The following is a 19,674-nucleotide window of genomic DNA, read 5'->3' as shown; positions in this document are numbered from 1 at the left end:
CCAACAGACTGGGAGGGAGGGAGGGAGGGAGGGAGGGAGGGAGGGAGGGAGGGAGGGAGGGAGGGAGGGAGGGAGGGAGGGAGGGAGGGAGGGAGGGAGGGAGGGGGGAAAAAGAAGGGGAGAAAGGGCTGGAAGTGTAAATGGATGACAGGGAGAAGGAGGAATGTGAAACATTTCTGATCTCGCTCCAGTGACTGTTTACACGGCGGTCAGCTCTGTGACATCACAGCAGAGACTTTATAAATGTCAGCCATGCAAAGGAATGAGTAGTTAGCCAACAGCAAGCAGCACTGGTAGCTAGCTAGCACCACTACCAACAACTTCAGCACTTAGAGGTCAGACAGACAGACACAACAGAGCAGTCCAATCAACCTACAGTCATTTCAATGGAAATTTCAAGACAACTCAGTGACAATGTGATAGCCTTGGCTTTACTGCTCTGTATGGGTGCACTGCAGGTGAGGCCACACTGGTTTTCTGCTTTTCTCGTTGTGTGTATGGGGAGGTGAACTGTACCTGTATCTTACACCTGTTTCTCAGGATGTGGACTGTCTGTGGAGATCAATGTGACTACATTCCATTGATTGTATCCATTCATTCCATGGAAATATCTATCACAAGCTTCCAGGTGGCTGTGTTTGAAGATTAAATTAAATCTGTTTTGATAAAACTGATTGTTTGTTTTTATGTTAGTGTTGTTTTTATTTGTAACTTACTCTATAGCCAATTTGTAATATTTGTAACTTTCTCTGTAGCCAATTTGTAATATTTGTAAATTACTCTAGATCAAATTTGTAATATTTGTAACTTTCTCTATATCCAATTTGTAATATTTGTACAATAAGCTGTTCATTGCATGATGTACCAGTATTGTACACTGCATATTCCAATTCTAGAAATGGGAAAAAAAAAAAAAAAAATGTTTCTACACTTTGATCATCATGAATAATAATGATGTATAAAGAATATTGTGAATGTTTGATGTTAAATTGTATAGTTGCCATAGAGAATAGTTTGAGATGACAAATTATGTTTAAAACAATGACATTGCTCTGTCAGTGAATAATTGAGACCAGTATGTCCAAAGACTGCCTGCTGTGAGTTGGCTCCATTATCTGCCTGTAATTGAAAACAGGAGTATTTTGACTAGACTGTGTTGGACATAGTGTACTAGATAGTGTACTTTGACTAGACAGTGTTGGACATAGTAGACACATTACTTCTACCAAATACACATGCTTACAGTTGGTCAAAGAAAGGATGGTTTATTTCAGAACATAACTGCAGCATTGTTTTAATTATGATGATGTTGATGACGATTATGATGATGGCGACAATGAAGATATTGTTGATACTTATGATGGTGATAATAATGATGAAGATGATTACGATGACGATGATGACGGAGATAATGATGACGACTATGACGACAACAACAACAACAACAACTGACCAACAATTGGCCTCCTACTCCTCTTGCTCTAATCTCAGCCTGCTCTAACCTCTAACCTTTGCCCCCATGTTACACTAGGTGTGGTGTCAGCTATGCCCGGGACCATGCCAGTGCCCCAGCCCCGTGCCCCTGTGCCCAGCTGGAGTCCCTCTGGTCCTGGACGGCTGCCAGTGCTGCCAGGTGTGTGCCCGGCAGCAGGGTGAGGCCTGCAGTGATCTGTACATGTGTGACAGCCAGCGAGGACTGCAGTGTGACTACAGCACTAGCTTCTCCGGCAACCCAGGAGAGTGTTCCAGTGAGTACCAATTGTTTATTGACTTTCAGTCATAAACAAACACAACAGTGCCACCCTTCCTAACAGTAAACAAGCAGCCTCTGCCCAAGCCAAATCCAGGCCTGAAAGATTCAGAGTCAGTTTAGACCAGGTGTGGTTTGCCTTTGCAGTCTGTGTCTGTGTGGGAGGGACAAACAGACAACTCTTTTCTAACACTAAACAAACAACTTCTGCCCATGACAATTAGCAAATAAAGGGAGAGGGTTTGAAGCTGCACTCTGTTTGACTGTCTGTATGTAAGAGAGGGACAAACACACACTCTTTTTAGGGCATTTACTCAGCCAGCTAGCCAGCCGCAAAGCGGAGGGGCTTTAGTTTGCCTGTATTTCAAAACACCTCAACCTCTATTTTCAGTGGTGGTGTTGACACACTTCCCATTGAGAATGATAGATTGCAGAGACAACACACATGGATTGCAAAACAGACTTCTCAGTCTCCCCAGGCCTGAGCTGTGTCCCAAATGACAACCTATTCGCTACATGGTGCACTACTTTTGACCAGAGCAGTGCACTTAATAGGGAATAGGGTGCCATTTGGGCCACAGTCTGGTTTCCCATAACATCACATAACAACCCACAGGCTTGGCAGTAGACATGAGCCTCTTGTGTCCTTACCTCGCTCTTTCATAAGCTCTGTCACTCTCTCTCTCTCTCCCTCTCCCTCTCCCTCTCTCTCTCTCTCTCTCTCTCTCTCTCTCTCTCTCTCTCTCTCTCTCTCTCTCTCTCTCTCTCTCTCTCTCTCTCTCTCTATGTCTCTCTCTGTTTGAGGTTTTCCTTTCCTAATTGTATTGAAATCCTTTCAAATACTTGATCTGTGCTTCATTGAGCTTGCCTGGCTTGATGGAGCAATGAAATAGTCCCAGAAATACAAACTCTGCCCATCTGGACTCCAGGCAGGCTAGAACAAATGCTCAAACTATTTGATAGATTTCAAATAGATTTGAACCCAGCTCTGTTCTGTTCATACCCGTCCAGGTCAGAAGGAGTTGGGCTGTGAGATGAATGGGGTTTCTTACCTGGATGGCCAGGTGTTCCAGCCCTCCTGTGCCACCCAGTGCCGCTGCCTGGGGGGAGGTGTGACCTGCGTGCCCCTGTGCCCTGAGGACATCCGTCTGCCCAGCCCAGACTGCCCACACCCCCAGCGGGTACAGCTGCCTGGGAAGTGCTGCAAGGAGTGGGTGTGTGAGAACACGGACAATACTATCCTTCAGGATGCCATCACAGGTAACATCAAGCTTGGATAACAGTCATACACTAGTCTGGTCCAAGATCTGTTTGTGCTGTATAGCCCACTACTATGGTGGTTGTCATTGACAATACAATACAAACAGATCTGGCACCAGGCTTTTCATCCTCTGTTCTGACGTAGGTTTCTGCTACATCTTTAAACTGGACCATATTTAAAAGCCACTGTGTATTCCAAAGGTTATTTTTTGGTTTTAGACAAGCTACTTGACATACATAAGGAAATGTTCACACAATTGGATACCACAATGACAAATGTTATTTTGTTGATCAAGCTGTAGGACAATATTAACTTCCCACAAGTTAACTTCCGATGACGCTGTCCCCACAGTGACTGTACGCACATACCCCAACCAGAAGCCATAGATTACAGGCAACATCCACACTGAGCTAAAGGGTAGAGATGCTGCTTTTAGGGAGCGGGACTCTAACCCGGAAGCTTGTAAGAAATCCCGCTATGCCCTCTGACGAAACATCAAACAGGCAAAGCGTCAATACAGGACTAATATAGAATCGTACTACACCAGCACCGACGCTCGTTGGATGTGGCAGGGCTTGCAAACTATTACAGACTACAAAGGGAAGCACAGCCTCAAGCTGACCAGTGACACAAGCCTACCAGACAAGCTAAATTACTTCTATGCTCGCTTCGAGGCAAGCAACACCGAAGCATGCATGAGAGCATCAGCTGTTCCGGATGACTGTGTGATCACGCTCTCCGTAGCCAATATGAGTAAGACCTTTAAACAGGTCAACATTCACAAGGCCGCAGGGCCAGATGGATTACCAGGATGTGTACTCCAAGCATGCGCAGACCAACTGGCAAGTGTCTTCACTGACATTTTCAACCTGTCCCTGACTGAGTCTGTAATACCAACATGTTTCAAGCAGACCACCATAGTCCCTGTGCCCAAGAACATAAGGTACTGTAACCTGCCTAAATGACTACCGACCCGTACAAGTCACGTCTGTAGTCATGAAGTGCTTTGAAAGGCTGGTCATGGCTCACATCAACACCATTATCCCAGAAACCCTAGACCCACTCCAATTTGCATACCGCCCCAACAGATCCACAGATGATACAATCTCTATTGCACTCCACACTGCCCTTTCCCACCTGGACAAAAGGAACACCTATGTGAGAATGCTATTCATTGACTACAGCTCAGGGTTCAACATAATCGTGCCCTCAAAGCTCATCACAAGGCTATGGACCCTTGGACTAAACACCTCCCTCTGCAACTGGATCCTGGACTTCCTGACGGGCCGCCCCCAGGTGGTAAGGGTAGGTAACAACACATCTGCCACGCTCATCCTCAACACGGGGCCCCTCAGGGGTGCATGCTCAGTCCCCTCCTGTACTCCCTGTTCACTCCTGACTGCATGGCCAGGCACGACTCCAACACCATCATTAAGTTTGCCAATGACACAACAGTGGTAGGGCTGATCACTGACAATGATGAGACAGCCTATAGGGAGGAGGTCAGAGACCTGGCTATGTGGTGCCAGGATAACAACCTCTCCCTCAACGTGATCAAGACAAAGGAGATGATTGTGGACCACAGGAAAAGGAGGACCGAGCACAACTCCATTCTCATCGATGGGGCTGTAGTGGAGCAGGTTGAGAGCTTCAAGTTCCTTGGTGTCATCACCAACAAACTATCATGGTCCAAACACACCAAGACAGTCGTGAAGAGGGCACAACAAAGCCTATTCCCCCTCAGGAGACTGAAAAGATTTGGCATGAGTCCTCAGATCCTCAAAAAGTTTTACAGCTGCACCATCGAGAGCATCCTGACTGGTTGCATCACTGCCTGGTATGGCAACTGCTCGGCCTCCGACCGCAAGGCACTACAGAGGGAAGTGCGTATGGCCCAGTACATCACTGGGGCAAAGCTTCCTGTCAGAGAAAGGCCCTAAAAATGTCAAAAACTCCAGACACCCTAGTCATAGACTATTCTCTCTGCTTCCGCATGGCAGCGGTACCAGAGCGCCAAGTCTAGGACCAAGAGGCTTCTAAACAGCTTCTACCCCCAAGCCATAAGACTCCTGAACAGCTAATCAAATGGCTACCCAGACGATTTGCATTGTCCCCCCTCTTTTATGCTGCTGCTACTCTCTGTTTATTATCTATGCATGTCACATTAACTCTACCTACATGTACATATTACCTCAATTACCTGGACTAACCTATGCCCCCGCACATTGACTCTGTACTGGTACCCCCTCTACTGTATACAGCCTCGCTACTTTAATCATTTTTGAAATTATATATTTTTTTTTACTTATCTATTTTTTTCTTAAAACTGCGTTGTTGGTTACGGGCTTGTAAGTAAGCATTTCACTGTAAGGTCTACACCTGTTGTATTCAGCGCTTGTGACAAATACAATTTGATTTGATTTGAGCTATGTCACTGACATTCACTCTCTGAGGTCTTTTATTGACGGATGTTTAGCATTTAATTGGGGTGAGTTTGGCCAAATGAAAAGACACAATGTCCAAATATAACCACAGCATTTCAATGGAAAAGTCTTTCCAGATGAAGATTCACATTATTGTTAAAATAATAAGTCCTCTTCCAGTGGACCATGTTTCCCATATGCATCCCATATGGCACCCTATTCCCTATGTAGTGCACTACTTTTGACCAAACTGATATGGTTCTGGTCACAGCGGACCAAAAACACAGCTGGTTATTATGACTCACAGATCCAACCAGAGTTAGGGATCTCCGTAGATCACACTGCTTTTCTGTGATACAAAAAGACAAAAAGTTCCTGTCCAATTTGAGGCCAATTGAGTCATTAAGAGACATTATGACATCTGAAACACACTGATACATTTTTTTCAAATAAAACTGGGAATTCATGTCAGATTAGTTTTTTGTCTCTGATTGAGTTGTTAACAGCAGGATGTCGTGACAAGTCACTCATTCCTCATTGTCCTGTTTGTGTGCCTGCTCGAAGCGCACCGCTGTTATTCCCCATACTTATTCTTCTTTTTAAGACAGCTGAAGCAAGCAATCAAGTCTTCTTGAGGAAATTCATGATTCAGTCACATTTCTCTCCTGGTCTCCTCTCTCCAGCCTCCAGATCAGACAGGTTGTGGCCAGGCATGTCTGGTCCCCAGCAAAACCCAGCCTTTAACTGTATAGACCAGAGTACAGAGTGGAGTGTCTGCTCCCGGACTTGTGATGCCGGGGTCTCCACTCGGGTCTCCAACAAGAACCCAGCCTGCCGGCTCGAGATGCAGAGCCGTCTTTGTAAGGTCTGGCCCTGTCAGGTACTCCAGCCACACAGAAGCCACATGGTGAGCCCATACCTGCCCATATAACCTCTCGTAATTCACTCCCCAACTGGCCTACCTCACGTGTCATAGGTTATGTCAACAGGGATATTAGGTTATGGCAATAGAGATATAAGGTATGTCAACAGGGATGTTAGGTTATGTCAACAGGGATATTAGGTTAGTCAACAGGGATATTAGGTTAGTCAACAGGGATATTAGATTATGGCAACAGGGATATTGGGTTATGTCAACAGAGATATTATGTTATGGCAACAGGGATATTAGGTTATGTCAACAGGGATATTGGGTTATGTCAACAGGGATATTAAGTTATGTCAACAGGGATATTAGCTTATGGCAACAGGGATATTAGGTTATGTCAACAGGGATATTAGGTTATGTCAACAGGGATGTTAGCTTATGGCAACAGGGATATTAGGTTATGTCAACAGGGATATTAGGTTATGTCAACAGGGATATTAGCTTATGGCAACAGGGATATTAGGTTATGTCAACAGGGATATTAGGTTATGTCAACAGGGATGTTAGCTTATGGCAACAGGGATATTAGGTTATGTCAACAGGGATATTAGGTTATGTCAACAGGGATATTAGCTTATGGCAACAGGGATATTGGGTTATGTCAACAGGGATATTAGGTTATGTCAACAGAGATATTATGTTATGGCAACAGGGATATTAGGTTATGTCAACAGGGATATTAGGTTATGTCAACAGGGATATTAGGTTATGTCAACAGGGATATTAGGTATGTCAACAGGGATATTAGGTTATGTCAACAGGGATATTAGGTTATGTCAACAGGGATATTAGGTATGTCAACAGGGATATTAGGTTATGTCAACTGGGGTATTAGGTTATGTCAACAGGGATATTAGGTTATGTCAATGGGGGTATTAGGTTATGTCAACAGGGATATTAGGTTATGTCAACAGGGATATTAGGTTATGTCAATGGGGGTATTAGGTTATGTCAACAGGGATATTAGGTTATGTCAATGGGGGTATTAGGTATGTCAACAGAGATATTAGATAAGATCAACAGGACCCATGCCATGCATATATGCCTCATATATGTGCTAAAATGTGTGCTCCTGTCACCTCGACTCTAATGAAATGTGTGCAGTCCTTTATTAAATGGCCGTACTGTATGGTCTGGAGTATGCTTGTGTTGGAAATGCATATGCTATGTATACAACATTGTACAAAAAATGATGTATTATGGTGTTATATTTTTTCTTCAGTAAGTGCATTTGTGTTCATTCCTAATTTAATAAAACATACATGCAACTCTATTCTCAGCAGCCATGAGCTCATCTAGTAGGCTAACATTGGTGATCTGTGTGTGTTTTTTCAGTCGGGCCAGCGCTGCGAGCCGAGCTACAGGTCAGTGGTGCCAGTGAGACTGGTGCACCAGGGCTGCTACAGCACACGAGTCTACCGGCCCCGGTACTGTGGCCAGTGTACCGACGCCCGTTGCTGCACCCCCTACCGGACCAGCACGGCCACCGTGGCATTCCGGTGCCCCACAGGCAGGCTCCTACACCGGGCAGTCATGATGATCCAGTCCTGTGTCTGTCACTACAACTGCCCCTACTCAGCTTCAGGCCCCAATGCAGCTGTACCCTACTCAGCTTCAGGCCCCTATGCAGCTGTACCCTACTCAGCTTCAGGCCCCAATGCAGCTGTACCCTACACAGGCCCTTCACGCTCATACAGGAGCCCTGCCATTTGGGGCTAGACTTGCATTTCGATTCAATCCTCTAGCCCCCCTTGAGAACCTAGGGCGTCCACCGTGGCTCTCCACCTCAATATTTTCCGCATAGGGCTTTTGCCCAGGAGATCTCCACTTTACTACTTACTGTAAGTTATTGTAGAGATCTAGAGCCCTATCCTACCCCCCTTCATGCACTGACACTCCCATACTGAGACATGGGAGCAACACTTATTCTGTGTCCCAATGTCCATACTGGTACACTACTTGCCAAATACATTGCTGAATACATGCCAATTACATTTCTTCCTTCTAAGTGGTATACAAGTATGGATATTGGAACAGAGCCTCTCTCTATCATGGCTGGATCCAGCAGGTGTAACCTATACTTAGGATAGATAGGGAAAGTGAAATGGTCTTCTAGGTAATAAACTGGGACTGAGTTGGGGGATAAAGCCCTGACATGACTGGACAAGCTCTGTCTGCACTAAGACCTCTACTCTATTCCATTTTATCACCTGTCATAGGGTGACCTCATGAGGAATAGAATAGGTCAATAAACCCTAATTAGCTAGGCTGGTCCCAGGTCTGTTTGTGTTTTTCTCTACTACGTGGTCATTGTCAAGCCAAAAATGTGGCATGACGTTTCCATAAGGAGTTGGCAAGTGAGCAGAAGCAGACTGATAGAGCTACTGTTCAGCATATGGAAGTGAAATACTGTAACACAACACGTCTTGTTTACTGATTGACCAACTGTAGTATCATATGACTAGACTAGATGACACCTGACCAGAGTCATTTGTTGCCTTCCTTGACTCATCTTAGGTCCTAGTGTTTCTCCTGGACTCGTGACCTGACTTAGTTGAGTGGATAAGTGTTGTTACTTACATTTTCGTGGATTTATTTTACAGAATGACACCAACCTTTGAGTTGATAGAAACTGTATCTTGACATGCAAATTCCATCTGTTATATCAGTGTGTTTGTTTGTTTGTTTATAAATGTGTCTATTTTGTGTTCTTAGTCAGATGAAATTGTACTTTTATTTTCTATGTTGCTGTAAATATAAACCATTATTATGCTTTTTGAAACGTACAATTGTATCGCTGATTTTATGCATTGTCCAAACTGTTTTCCATCCACAATGCCTTTTGTGTAAAGCTTGAGCTCATTTGTACATTGCGTCTTATTCAATAATTATATTGCTATATTGAGATGTTGTTGTAATTTCTTCTGTAACTTTCCCATAAAACTCCTTATGATTGATTAGTGATTTGTGTGCTTATATTTCAACATACACACTGTAGAGTCCCAAAATCAGAAAGCCATGTAACTCCATTGACATCTAGTGGCTTCTATTGGACTCACAGTATCAGTGCAAATAGTTGTGTGATATAAAACTGAATAGGAAACTGACCGGCTCTAAATTGATGTCATTTATTTTGATATAAAATGACAATGTTGACCTTGATCAAAAAGTTCTGTTCTAGGATTTCCACAAAAAAGCCTCTTGTTTCAAACCACTGTTACAAAACTGAATGAAATAAGGGGTCACTGTGTGTGTGTGGTGTGTGTCTAGACATGTATGATTTCCTGTTTGTAGTCAGGAAACGAGTCCCTACTGATAATTTCAGAATTCTTCTGTATAGAGAGTCAGTGATACAGCTTGTCATAGAGCAAATGGCACTTTCACACAAAACATTGTAAGAGAACACCTACCTCTACCTTTTGCAATCTCAATGTGGAGCTCTGAGAATAACTGAGAAGTGGTAGGAAACTGAGCGACTGACTTCTTCATTCATCTTGAAGGAAATACTTTTTTTTCATTCAACCTCTATTCAGGTTATTCTCACCCGTATAAGATCAATTTCTGTGGGGGAGATAAAATGAAGACAAACTCTTCCTGTGGACAAGTTAACAAGGCCTTTTCACACAAATTCTTACCTGCAGTGTATATATCAGTATTCATCATTGGTCTTGTTGCTAAGTGTTTGGGACTAAAATTATTGTTCGCGAACTGGAAGAAATTCGGAAATATCTATGTTTTTGTTCTGAACCTTGGAGTGGCAGATATTCTATATTTGATGACACTTCCATTTCTGGTTGCGTACTACTCAGCAGACAGTCACTGGAACTTCGGACAAGTCTTCTGCAAGATGATACGATTCTGCTTCAATTTGAACTTGTATGGAAGTATTGGTTTCCTCACATGTATTAGCGTATACAGGTACCTGAGCATTGTCCACCCACTGAGAGTGATGGGCAGGATAACTGGGGGTCACTCTGTAGTTATCACTGCTGGAGTTTGGGTTTCAGTCTGCATTCAGAGTCTTCCTGATGTGTACTTTGACAAAACAGTACCCAACTCTTCTTCAGGGACAAAAACATGCTTTGACACCACCTCGGACTGCTTTACCAATGATTACCTGAACTACAGTATTGCATGGACAGTATGTGGATTCTGCATCCCTCTGCTCATCATATTGGGTTGTTATGGACACGTGGCTGTGGTTCTCTCCACCAAAACCAACATCAACCAAGTGATGAAGCAGAGATGCCTAAAACTGGTGTTCCTTGTGACTTTACTCTTCTCTGTTTGTTACACCCCGGAATCATATATTCAGGAATCTAAACCTGAAAACTAGGATTTTGAAAAGAGAACAGATGTGTCAGGATTGGTTCACTGGCATCTACATTGCTCACCAAGTCAGCCGAGCCCTTGTATGTCTAAACAGTGCCATCAACCCATTGGTCTACCTCCATAGTAATGATGCTCTTCTCAAGCAGATCACCAGACTTTGGGAACGAGCTCAACAGTCTGTCCCTCAGATATTCAACCATCGCATCCAGGGACAAGCTTCAGCACCAATATGAGTTCAGCACAGCATTCTCATTTCCCCCCCACTCATTTATCTATTTCTGCTGTGTTTATTACTGTGCATTGATTAACTGTAAAAGCACGTTTGGCAGCGATTCCAGCTGTGAGTCTTTCTGGGTAAGTCTCTAAGAGCTTTACACACCTGGATTGTGCAACCTTTGCCCATTATTCTTTTCAGAATTCTTCAAGCTCTGTTATTTGGTTGTTGATCGTTACTAGACAACCATTTTAGGGTCTTGCCATAGATTTTTAAGTATATTAAAGTCAAAATTGTACCTTGGCCACACAGGAACATTCACTGTCTTCTTGGTAAGCAACTCCAGTGTAGATTTGGCCTTGTGTTTTAGGTTATTGTCCTGCTGAAAGGTGAATTCATCTCTCAGTGTCTGTTTGAAAGCAAACTGAAGCAGGTTTTCCTCTAGGATTTTGCTTGTGTTTAGTTCAATTTGGTATTTTTTTATCCTGAAAAACTCTGCACTCCTTAACAATTACAAGCATACCTATAACATGATTCAGCCACCACCATGCTTGAAAATATAGAGAGTGGTACTCAGCAATGTGTTTTATTGGATTAACACAACACTTTCTATTCAGGTTAAAAAGTTAATTTCTTTGCCACATTTCTTGCAGTTTTACTGCAACCTTATTTCAAACAGGATGCATGTTTTGGAATGTTTTTTTCTGTACTGGCTTCCTTCTTTTCACTCTGTAAATTAGGTTAGTATTGTGGAGTAACTACAATGTTGTTGATCCATCCTCAGTTTTATCCTATCACAGCCATTAAACTCTGTAACTGTTTTAAAGTCACCATTGGCCTCATGGTGAAATCCCTGAGCGGTTTCCATCCTCTCCCACAACTGAATTAAGAAGGACTCCTGTACCGTATCTTTGTAGTGACTGGGTGTATTGATACACCATCCAAAGTGTAATTAATAACTTCACCATGCTCAAAGGGATTTTCAATGTCTGCTTTTGTTTTACCCATCTACCAATAGATGCCCTTCTTTGCGAGGCATTGGAAAGCCACCCTTGTCTTTGTGGTTGAATCTTTGTTTGAAATTCAATTCTCGACTGAGGGAACTTACAGTTAATTGTATGTGTGGGGTACAGAAATGAAATAGTCATTCAAAAATCATGTTAACCACTATTATTGTACATGGAGTGAATCCATGCAACTTATGTGACTTGTTAAGCAAATGTTTCCTCCTGAACTTATTTAGGCTTGCCATAACAAAAGGGTTGAATACTTATTGACTCAAGACATTTCAGCTTTTCATTTGTTATTAATTAGAAATAATGTCTACAAACATAACTCCACTTTGCCATTATGGGGTATTGTGTGTAGACCAGTGACACATTTTTAAAAATTTCTTTCCATTTTAGATTCAGGCTGTAAGACAACAAAATGTGGAAAATGTCAAGGGGTGTGAATACTTTCTGAAGCCACTGTACATGCATAAAGCCTCTTCTGTGTTAAAGTGACTTGACTCTGTTTATTATCTATCCTTATGCACTGTAACGGTCGTCGTATGGAGTAGAACAAGGCGCAGTGGGTTGAGTGCTCATATTTACTTCTATTTAACACATAAAGAAAACAAGAAAATGACAGTCTTGCAGACTAAACACAGCAGTGCAAAAACAACTTCCCACAAACCCCATGTGAAAAAAGGGCTACGTAAGTATGACTCCCAATCAGCAACAACGATGTACAGCTGTTCCTGATTGAGAGCCATACCAGGCCAACAAAGAAATACACAACCTAGAAAATCATAGAAATACAAAACCAGAACAATACCCAAAAACCACGGAACACCTAAAACAAACACCCCTCTTACATAATTACATATCCCAACAAACCCCGAACCACATAAAACAAACACCCCCTGCCACGTCCTGACCAAACTACAATAACAAATAACCCCTTTACTGGTCAGGACGTGACAGTCACTCTCCCACCATTGCCCCTTGTACCAAATGGTGGATTGGACCTATCTTTATATGTGCAGACAGCTATATTGGTACGTGTTCATTTACAAAACCATATTGGATAAACTCCCTCTCTACATCTGTAGCCTGCTCACCTCTACCACTAGCAGTTACCAGACCCGGTCTGCTAGGTGGTTGCTACTTAAAGTCCCCAGGGCCTTCACCGAGTTAGGCAAGACTGCCGTCTGCTATTGTGGTCCAGAGGCATGGAATAGTCTACAATATATGCTTCACCTAGATGTATTAGTGCCCTTAAAGGATTTAAAACTCTGATGCAAGACTGTTCATGAGGAGTGTAAATATTTCCTGTAGACTGGATTGTGCTGTAGATGTGCTGATTGTATTGCATGTTTTACATGTAGTAATGTTGTAAAGATTACTGCTGCCTTCTTGGCCAGGTCTCCCTTGCAAAAGAGACTGGGTGTCAATGAGCTTTTCCTTGTTAAATAAAGGTTAAATAAAACAAAATAAACATTGTTTTCCATGTATGGTAACATGTATGAATTGACGTTCCTGGTTATTCATTGTATCTAATAGATGTAAATATATTGTAAATCACAGGATGCCGCTGAGGGGAGGCTCATAATAATGTCTGGAATAATAATGTTGCTGAGGACGGGCTCATAATAATGGCTGGAATGAAGTGAATGTGTGTTCGATACCATTCCATTGATTCCATTCTAGCCATTACTATGAGCCCGTCCTCCCCAAAATATTCTTAAGAGTCTATTGACACAACCGTGTGTCAATCTAAGTAACATAATAAAGAAATCCACATCACAATCCATCAATCCATAAACTAGAGATACTGTATCATTGCATGGGCTGCATCTCAATCCACCTCATCCACCTATATCGGCCTTCTGCATCTGCAGTGGAAGTTGGCCAAGCTACAGTGGTGTTTGTCAGACCATGAGACATCCCGAAAATCGGTCTGCATCCGAATGGTTTGGTCTACAAAACTACACTGAACAAAAATATGAACGCAACGTGCAACAACTTCAAAGATTTGACTGAGTTACAGTTTGTATAAGGAAATCAGTCAATTTAAATGAATGAATTAGGCCCTAATCTATGGATTTGACATGACTGGGAATACAGATATACATCTGTTGGTCACCAATACATTTTGTTTTAAAAGGTAGGGGAGTGGATCAGAAAAACAGTATCTGGTGTGACCACCATTTGCCTCATGCAGCGTGACAAATCTCCTTCGCATAAAGTTGATCAGGCTGTTGATTTAGGCCTGTGGAATGTTGTCCCACTCCTCTTCAATGGCTGTGCGAAGTAGCGGGAACTCTAACATGCTGTTGTACACGTCGATCCAGAGCACCCCAAACATTCTCAATGGGTGACATTGTCTGGTGAGTATTCAGGCCATGGGAAGAACTGGGACATTTTCAGCTTCCAGGAATTGTGTACAGATCCTTGTGACATGGGGCCATGCATTATCACGATAAAACATGAGGTGATGGCGGAGGATGAACTTCACGACAATGGGCCTCAGGATCTCGTCATGGTATCTCTGTGCATTCAAATTGCCATCGATAAAATGCAATAGTTTTCGTTGTCCGTAGCTTATGCCTGCCCATACCATAACCCCACCGCCACCATGGGGCACTCTGTTCACAACATTGAGATCAGCAAACCACTCGCCCACACGACGTCTGCTATCTGCCCGGTACAGATCAAACCGGGATTCATCCACGAAGAGCACACTTCTCCAGTGTGCGAGTGGCCATCGAAGGTGAGCATTTTGAGGACAACGAGTAAGCAGAGCAAGCAGATTAACTTCCCTGAGACGGCTTTTGACAGTTTGTGCAGAAATTCTTTGGTTGTGCAAACCCACACGTGGTCTGCGTTTGTGCGGCCGGTTGGATGTACTGCCAAATTCTCTAAAACAACTTTGGAGATGGCTTATGGTAGACAACTTAACATTCAATTATCTGGCAACAGCTCTGGTTGACATTCCTGCAGTCAGCATGCCGGTTGCACCGTCCATCAAAACTTGAGACATCTGACAACTGCACATTTTAGAGTGGCCTTTTATTGTCCCCAGCACAAGGTGCACCTGTGTAATGCCCATGCTGTTTAATCAGCTTTTTGATATACCACACCTGTTAAGTGGATGGATTACCTTTGAAAATAAGAAATGCTCACTAACAGGGATGTAAACAAATTTGTGCACAAAATTTGAAAGAAATAAGCTTTTGTGCGTATGGAAAGTTTCTGGGATCTTTTATTTCAGCTCATGAAACATGGGTCCAACACTTTACATGCTGTGTTTATATTTTTGTAAAGTATATTATGAAAGGGGGAGACTCTCAACACGATGGTGTTCTCCATTGACCCCCACAAGTGTCATTGGACTCGTCTGATGGTAACCCATACAAAAAAATGAAAGTATGGAGGTAATTTTGTGTCAACAAAAATAAGGGGTTAAATATTCCAAAAAAACTAAATATTTCCTGAGCTTTCTTATTCTCCTAGATATAGAACAGACACTTCAAAACCTTGTTCCTTGTGATTTCTTTTTTTATTGTATTTTTTTGCCATTTATGAATGTGTTATTCAATGCGTTTCTACGGCCTATAGAGTAGTAAAGGTCAAATTCAATATTTTATAAAATCATTTTAAAATAAAAAATGTTTGATCAAGGCACAAGGCGAGACCCAAATGCACACACAGGAGGCAGATGGTTGGAGTCTTACAATGTTTATTAATCCAAAGGGGTAGGCAAGAGAATGGTCATGGACAGGCAAAAAGGTCAAACCCAGATCAGAGGCCAGGAGGTACAGAGTGGCAGACAGGCTCGTGGTCAAGGCAGGCGGGTACAAAGTCCAGAAACAGGCAAGGGTCAAAACCGGGATGACTAGAAAATGCAAAAAGCAGGAGAATGGGAAAAACACTGGGATAAATACACTGGGGAAAACAAGCGACACCTGGAGGGGGTGGAGACAACAACGAGGACGGGTGAAACTGATCAGGGTGTGACAAAAGGGTTATCTAAATCAAATAGCTACATGATACATGGTATGACCATCTTAAAACAATTCCATAGGTTAGGTTAAGGTGCCAATTGTGTTTTAAATATATAATATGTTAAACTGATTTAAAGCAAAGTGTAGACTGTATTGGTTTATGGCACATGGTATTGAGGTTACAGAGCAATGTGAAATCACAAAATGCTGGTAGCCCTTTCCTGCAGTTACATGACCTAGTGGCCTCATTGGTGGAATGTTATTAAAATTGTTCATAATTTCATAATTAATAGACAAAAAAAAACGCTTAAAATCCTATATTTCTTTGTCAAACGGTTTTGTTCTATTTCAGTCTTCTGTGATGCATATGAAGTGTAATATTGGGATGCAAACTCATAACTGAATGCATTTCAATGCTATATCTGACATGATATCGGTGTCTTCTTTTTTTTAAACGCAATAACCATGTAAGTGAGATGTATACTTTCGTTTCAAAGTAGATTTGTTTAAGACTACCAGGAAGCACTCTTTGTGACCCTGATTTAGCCGACTGCAGTAAAAAGATAATGCATGTGCAGAGGAACAGGAAACAGACTAACTGCCAGCAGAGTTTTGAATATAGGTGTGAAACTCCATTCAAAATGAAATATTATTATAATGTGGTGATCGGCTTTAAATGTGGTGAAGGTTTAAAAAGAATGCATGATACTGTATATATTCTAAAGTGAAAATTTTAATTTAAAGAAGACTTTTGAATGTATTCTTATTTCATGAAACATATATCTCATCCTTTATATGTATGGAATCAAATGTTACAATTTATACTGTATTATAAAATGTATAACATTAGTTCAAATACATGGCGAAGGTACATAATTACAACAACCCAATAAAAACTTGATTCAAAAGATGAATGTAATAATTACATATGATTTACATTTTTTACATATTAGAAAGGTTCTCTACATAAAATACCAGACACTTTGGAAATCCCATTATATCAACCTTCAGGTTTTTTCAATTGCTTTCCCTATATCTGAAATACACTGCGTTACTTAACAGGAATGTCACTACAATCCATACATTAAAATCAGAACAGATACATGGGAATACATTTGAATCCATAAACTAAGAATGTACAGTACTTCACACACCATAGTTCCTTATCACTTCAGTTCACATTTTGCTTAGAAATGTTCTGCAATTTGATGTGACATAACTGTTCTGCCAAGAATAGCCTTGTGTTCCTCAGTAAGAACATTCGGTAAAGAACACACTCTAGTGCTTAGCAGTCATTCGGCAGCAGACAGGAACACAACCTATTTACGCTGCAGGATGTGGCAAGGTCCCAAACGATCTCTAATGACGCACGGTAGTATTGTATAGCATACTATGTTTAGTTTAAACAAAGATCTCCTAGATTAGAGTGAGAAGTGCAAGACCAGAAACAGCACAGGAAAAGCTTCATAAAAGGGATTAAAAATGATTGAGGGCAAAAACTAAGGGAACCAGTGCTTTTCAAATGTCACTGTACAAATATATTTTCAATGAAAATTTGATAAATCAATGTCATGACCTCAAGCAAAAATAGTGGTGTAATATTACAAGAACAAAACTTGTGAAGTGAGGTAAATTACTGTGCATTGAGGTCAATTACTGTGAATTGAGGTCAATTACTGTGCAGTGAGGTCAATTACTGTGTATTGAGGTCAATTACTGTGCAGTGAGGTCAATTACTGTGCAGTGAGCTCAATTACTGTGCATTGAGGTCAATTACTGTGGAGTGAGGTCAATTACTGTGCAGTGAGGTCAATTACTGTGCATTGAGGTCAATTACTGTGCAGTGAGGTCAATTACTGTGCAGTGAGCTCAATTACTGTGCATTGAGGTCAATTACTGTGGAGTGAGGTCAATTACTGTGCAGGGAGGTCAATTACTGTGCAGTGAGGTCAATTACTGTGCAGTGAGATCAATTACTGTGCAGTGGGGTCAATTACTGTGCAGTGAGGTCAATTACTGTGCAGTGAGGTCAATTATCTATTGAGTATCATCAACCATTTAAGTAGTTGGATCTGTTTGTTTTATAAATGGAAACCATCAATAGTGTTTAGGCCTATGGCATAAATACTAGAACCCCTCTGAAAATCCATTGTCTCTGTGCTTATCCTATGTCCGGGCCTCACATACAGGATACTGTAACCATTGTACTTTGCTGAGGAGTCCATCACTCATGACGGTCCTCGTTAATAAACCCGACGGTCAGAGAGCACAGAGCAGCCCATCAGTCATTCCCTCTCTCTGCCCTCTACTCTGCCTATTTTTCTTGCTTTCTTGGGTGAGTGTTTTTTTGAAAATGTTTTACTCTAGTTGTCAGACTTCAAGGTTTCTTAACCAAGGCTCTTGTCTCAGTTTCCTTGTTGATATACGTATATGCGGACCCAAGGAAGCCTAGCGCTCGCCGAGGCGGCTGCTAATGGGGATCCAATACCTTTCGTTCGCTTACAACCCAATATGAAGTCAACCCGCGCCATATGAAGTCAACCCGCGCCATATGAATTCATCCCGCACCATATGAAGTCAACCCGCGCCATATGAAGTCAACCCGCACCATATGAAGTCAACCCGCGCCATATGAAGTCAACCCGTGCCATATGAAGTCAACCCGCGCCATATGAAGTCAACCCGCACCATATGAAGTCAACCCGTGCCATATGAAGTCAACCCGCGCCATATGAAGTCAACCCGCGCCATATGAAGTCAACCCGTGCCATATGAAGTCAACCCGCGCCATATGAAGTCAACCCGCGCCATATGAAGTCAACCCGCACCATATGAAGTCAACCCGCGCCATATGAAGTCAACCCACACCATATGAAGTCAACCCGCGCCATATGAAGTTAACCCGCACCATATGAAGTCAACCCGCGCCATATGAAGTCAACCCGTGCCATATGAAGTCAACCCGCACCATATGAAAGGCCACACTTGTGTGGTGACCCAAAGGATCATTACAGTACTGTAACACACTGTGCAAGCAGCAAATCATTACAACAAAATACACCCAACAGTCTTATTGAGATTAGGGAGGCAACGTCCTGAGGGAGTACTGATTGTGATTAAAATCAAACAGATTATTATTTTCCATATTTCCTATTGTTTTGGTGCGCTAAGGTTTTTACTCAGTAAATGAGCTGTAGTGATATGTTTGAGTTTAGCTGGCTGCCATCCATGACTGTGTGAGAGATAGGGATAGTGGTAAATTAGTTGATCCTGACAAAGTAAGTGGAAAAGTTTAGTGAAGGAAAATGCCCCTTTACAATCCAAAAGGGTAACATGAGATGGTACCTTACTAAACTATTTACAATAGGAGCAGATCATTTGGGGCTTGTTTTTAAAATGAGGCATGGCTTTGTTTTGCTGCCAAATTAAACCACCATCCATTGCTTTTTACATTACCACTGTATATCGAGACATCCCAAGATTTCACTGAATTCTTTTGGGGCCTCACGTCAAGAATGGAGCTTGGGTATGGTACTGACTGCAGCAACACCATGCTTCTGTAGCAGACGTTACACGTACAGCTAATGGTAGGCTATACATTTTGATGTGCATGCAGTAATATGCTGTATAATTCATCATGTGTCATATTTTTGAATTTGTCTGCTGCATAACACAGTCAGTATTGGTTGGATAGAAAATATTATTGTGTTTTGTTGGTTTTATGATTGCAGCCCATAGTAAGCTCCAGTCATTAAAAACATATTTGTTTAAACTTT

The 19,674-nt window shown here is 42.1% G+C and overlaps 1 protein-coding gene and 1 pseudogene across 1 annotated transcript; both read left to right on the top strand.

The window, feature by feature from the left end:
• Positions 1 to 250: 250 nt before the first annotated feature.
• On the top strand, positions 251 to 9,319 carry LOC106572617 (CCN family member 2). The gene is made up of 5 exons (XM_014146956.2): positions 251 to 458; positions 1,532 to 1,748; positions 2,762 to 3,010; positions 6,118 to 6,341; positions 7,698 to 9,319. The coding sequence occupies exons 1-5, from the start codon at positions 387 to 389 to the stop codon at positions 8,079 to 8,081; spliced, it is 1,146 nt and encodes a 381-aa protein (XP_014002431.1). The 5' UTR covers positions 251 to 386; the 3' UTR covers positions 8,082 to 9,319.
• Positions 9,320 to 9,417: 98 nt separating this feature from the next.
• LOC106572618 (P2Y purinoceptor 1-like) lies at positions 9,418 to 12,409 on the top strand (annotated as a pseudogene).
• Positions 12,410 to 19,674: the final 7,265 nt, after the last annotated feature.

This window comes from Salmo salar, chromosome ssa15 (genome assembly GCF_905237065.1).
Source record: "Salmo salar chromosome ssa15, Ssal_v3.1, whole genome shotgun sequence".
Classification (NCBI taxonomy): Eukaryota; Metazoa; Chordata; class Actinopteri; order Salmoniformes; family Salmonidae; genus Salmo; species Salmo salar.
This window is presented reverse-complemented; position numbering and strand designations above follow the sequence as displayed.

Coding starts and splice junctions, on each gene's coding strand:
- LOC106572617 (XM_014146956.2), top strand. CDS start 387: ATGGAAATTTCAAGACAACTCAGTGACAATGTGATAGCCTTGGCTTTA. Junction 3,011..6,117: donor CCTTCAGGATGCCATCACAG/GTAACATCAAGC, acceptor TCCTCTCTCCAG/CCTCCAGATCAGACAGGTTG. Junction 6,342..7,697: donor AGCCACACAGAAGCCACATG/GTGAGCCCATAC, acceptor GTGTTTTTTCAG/TCGGGCCAGCGCTGCGAGCC.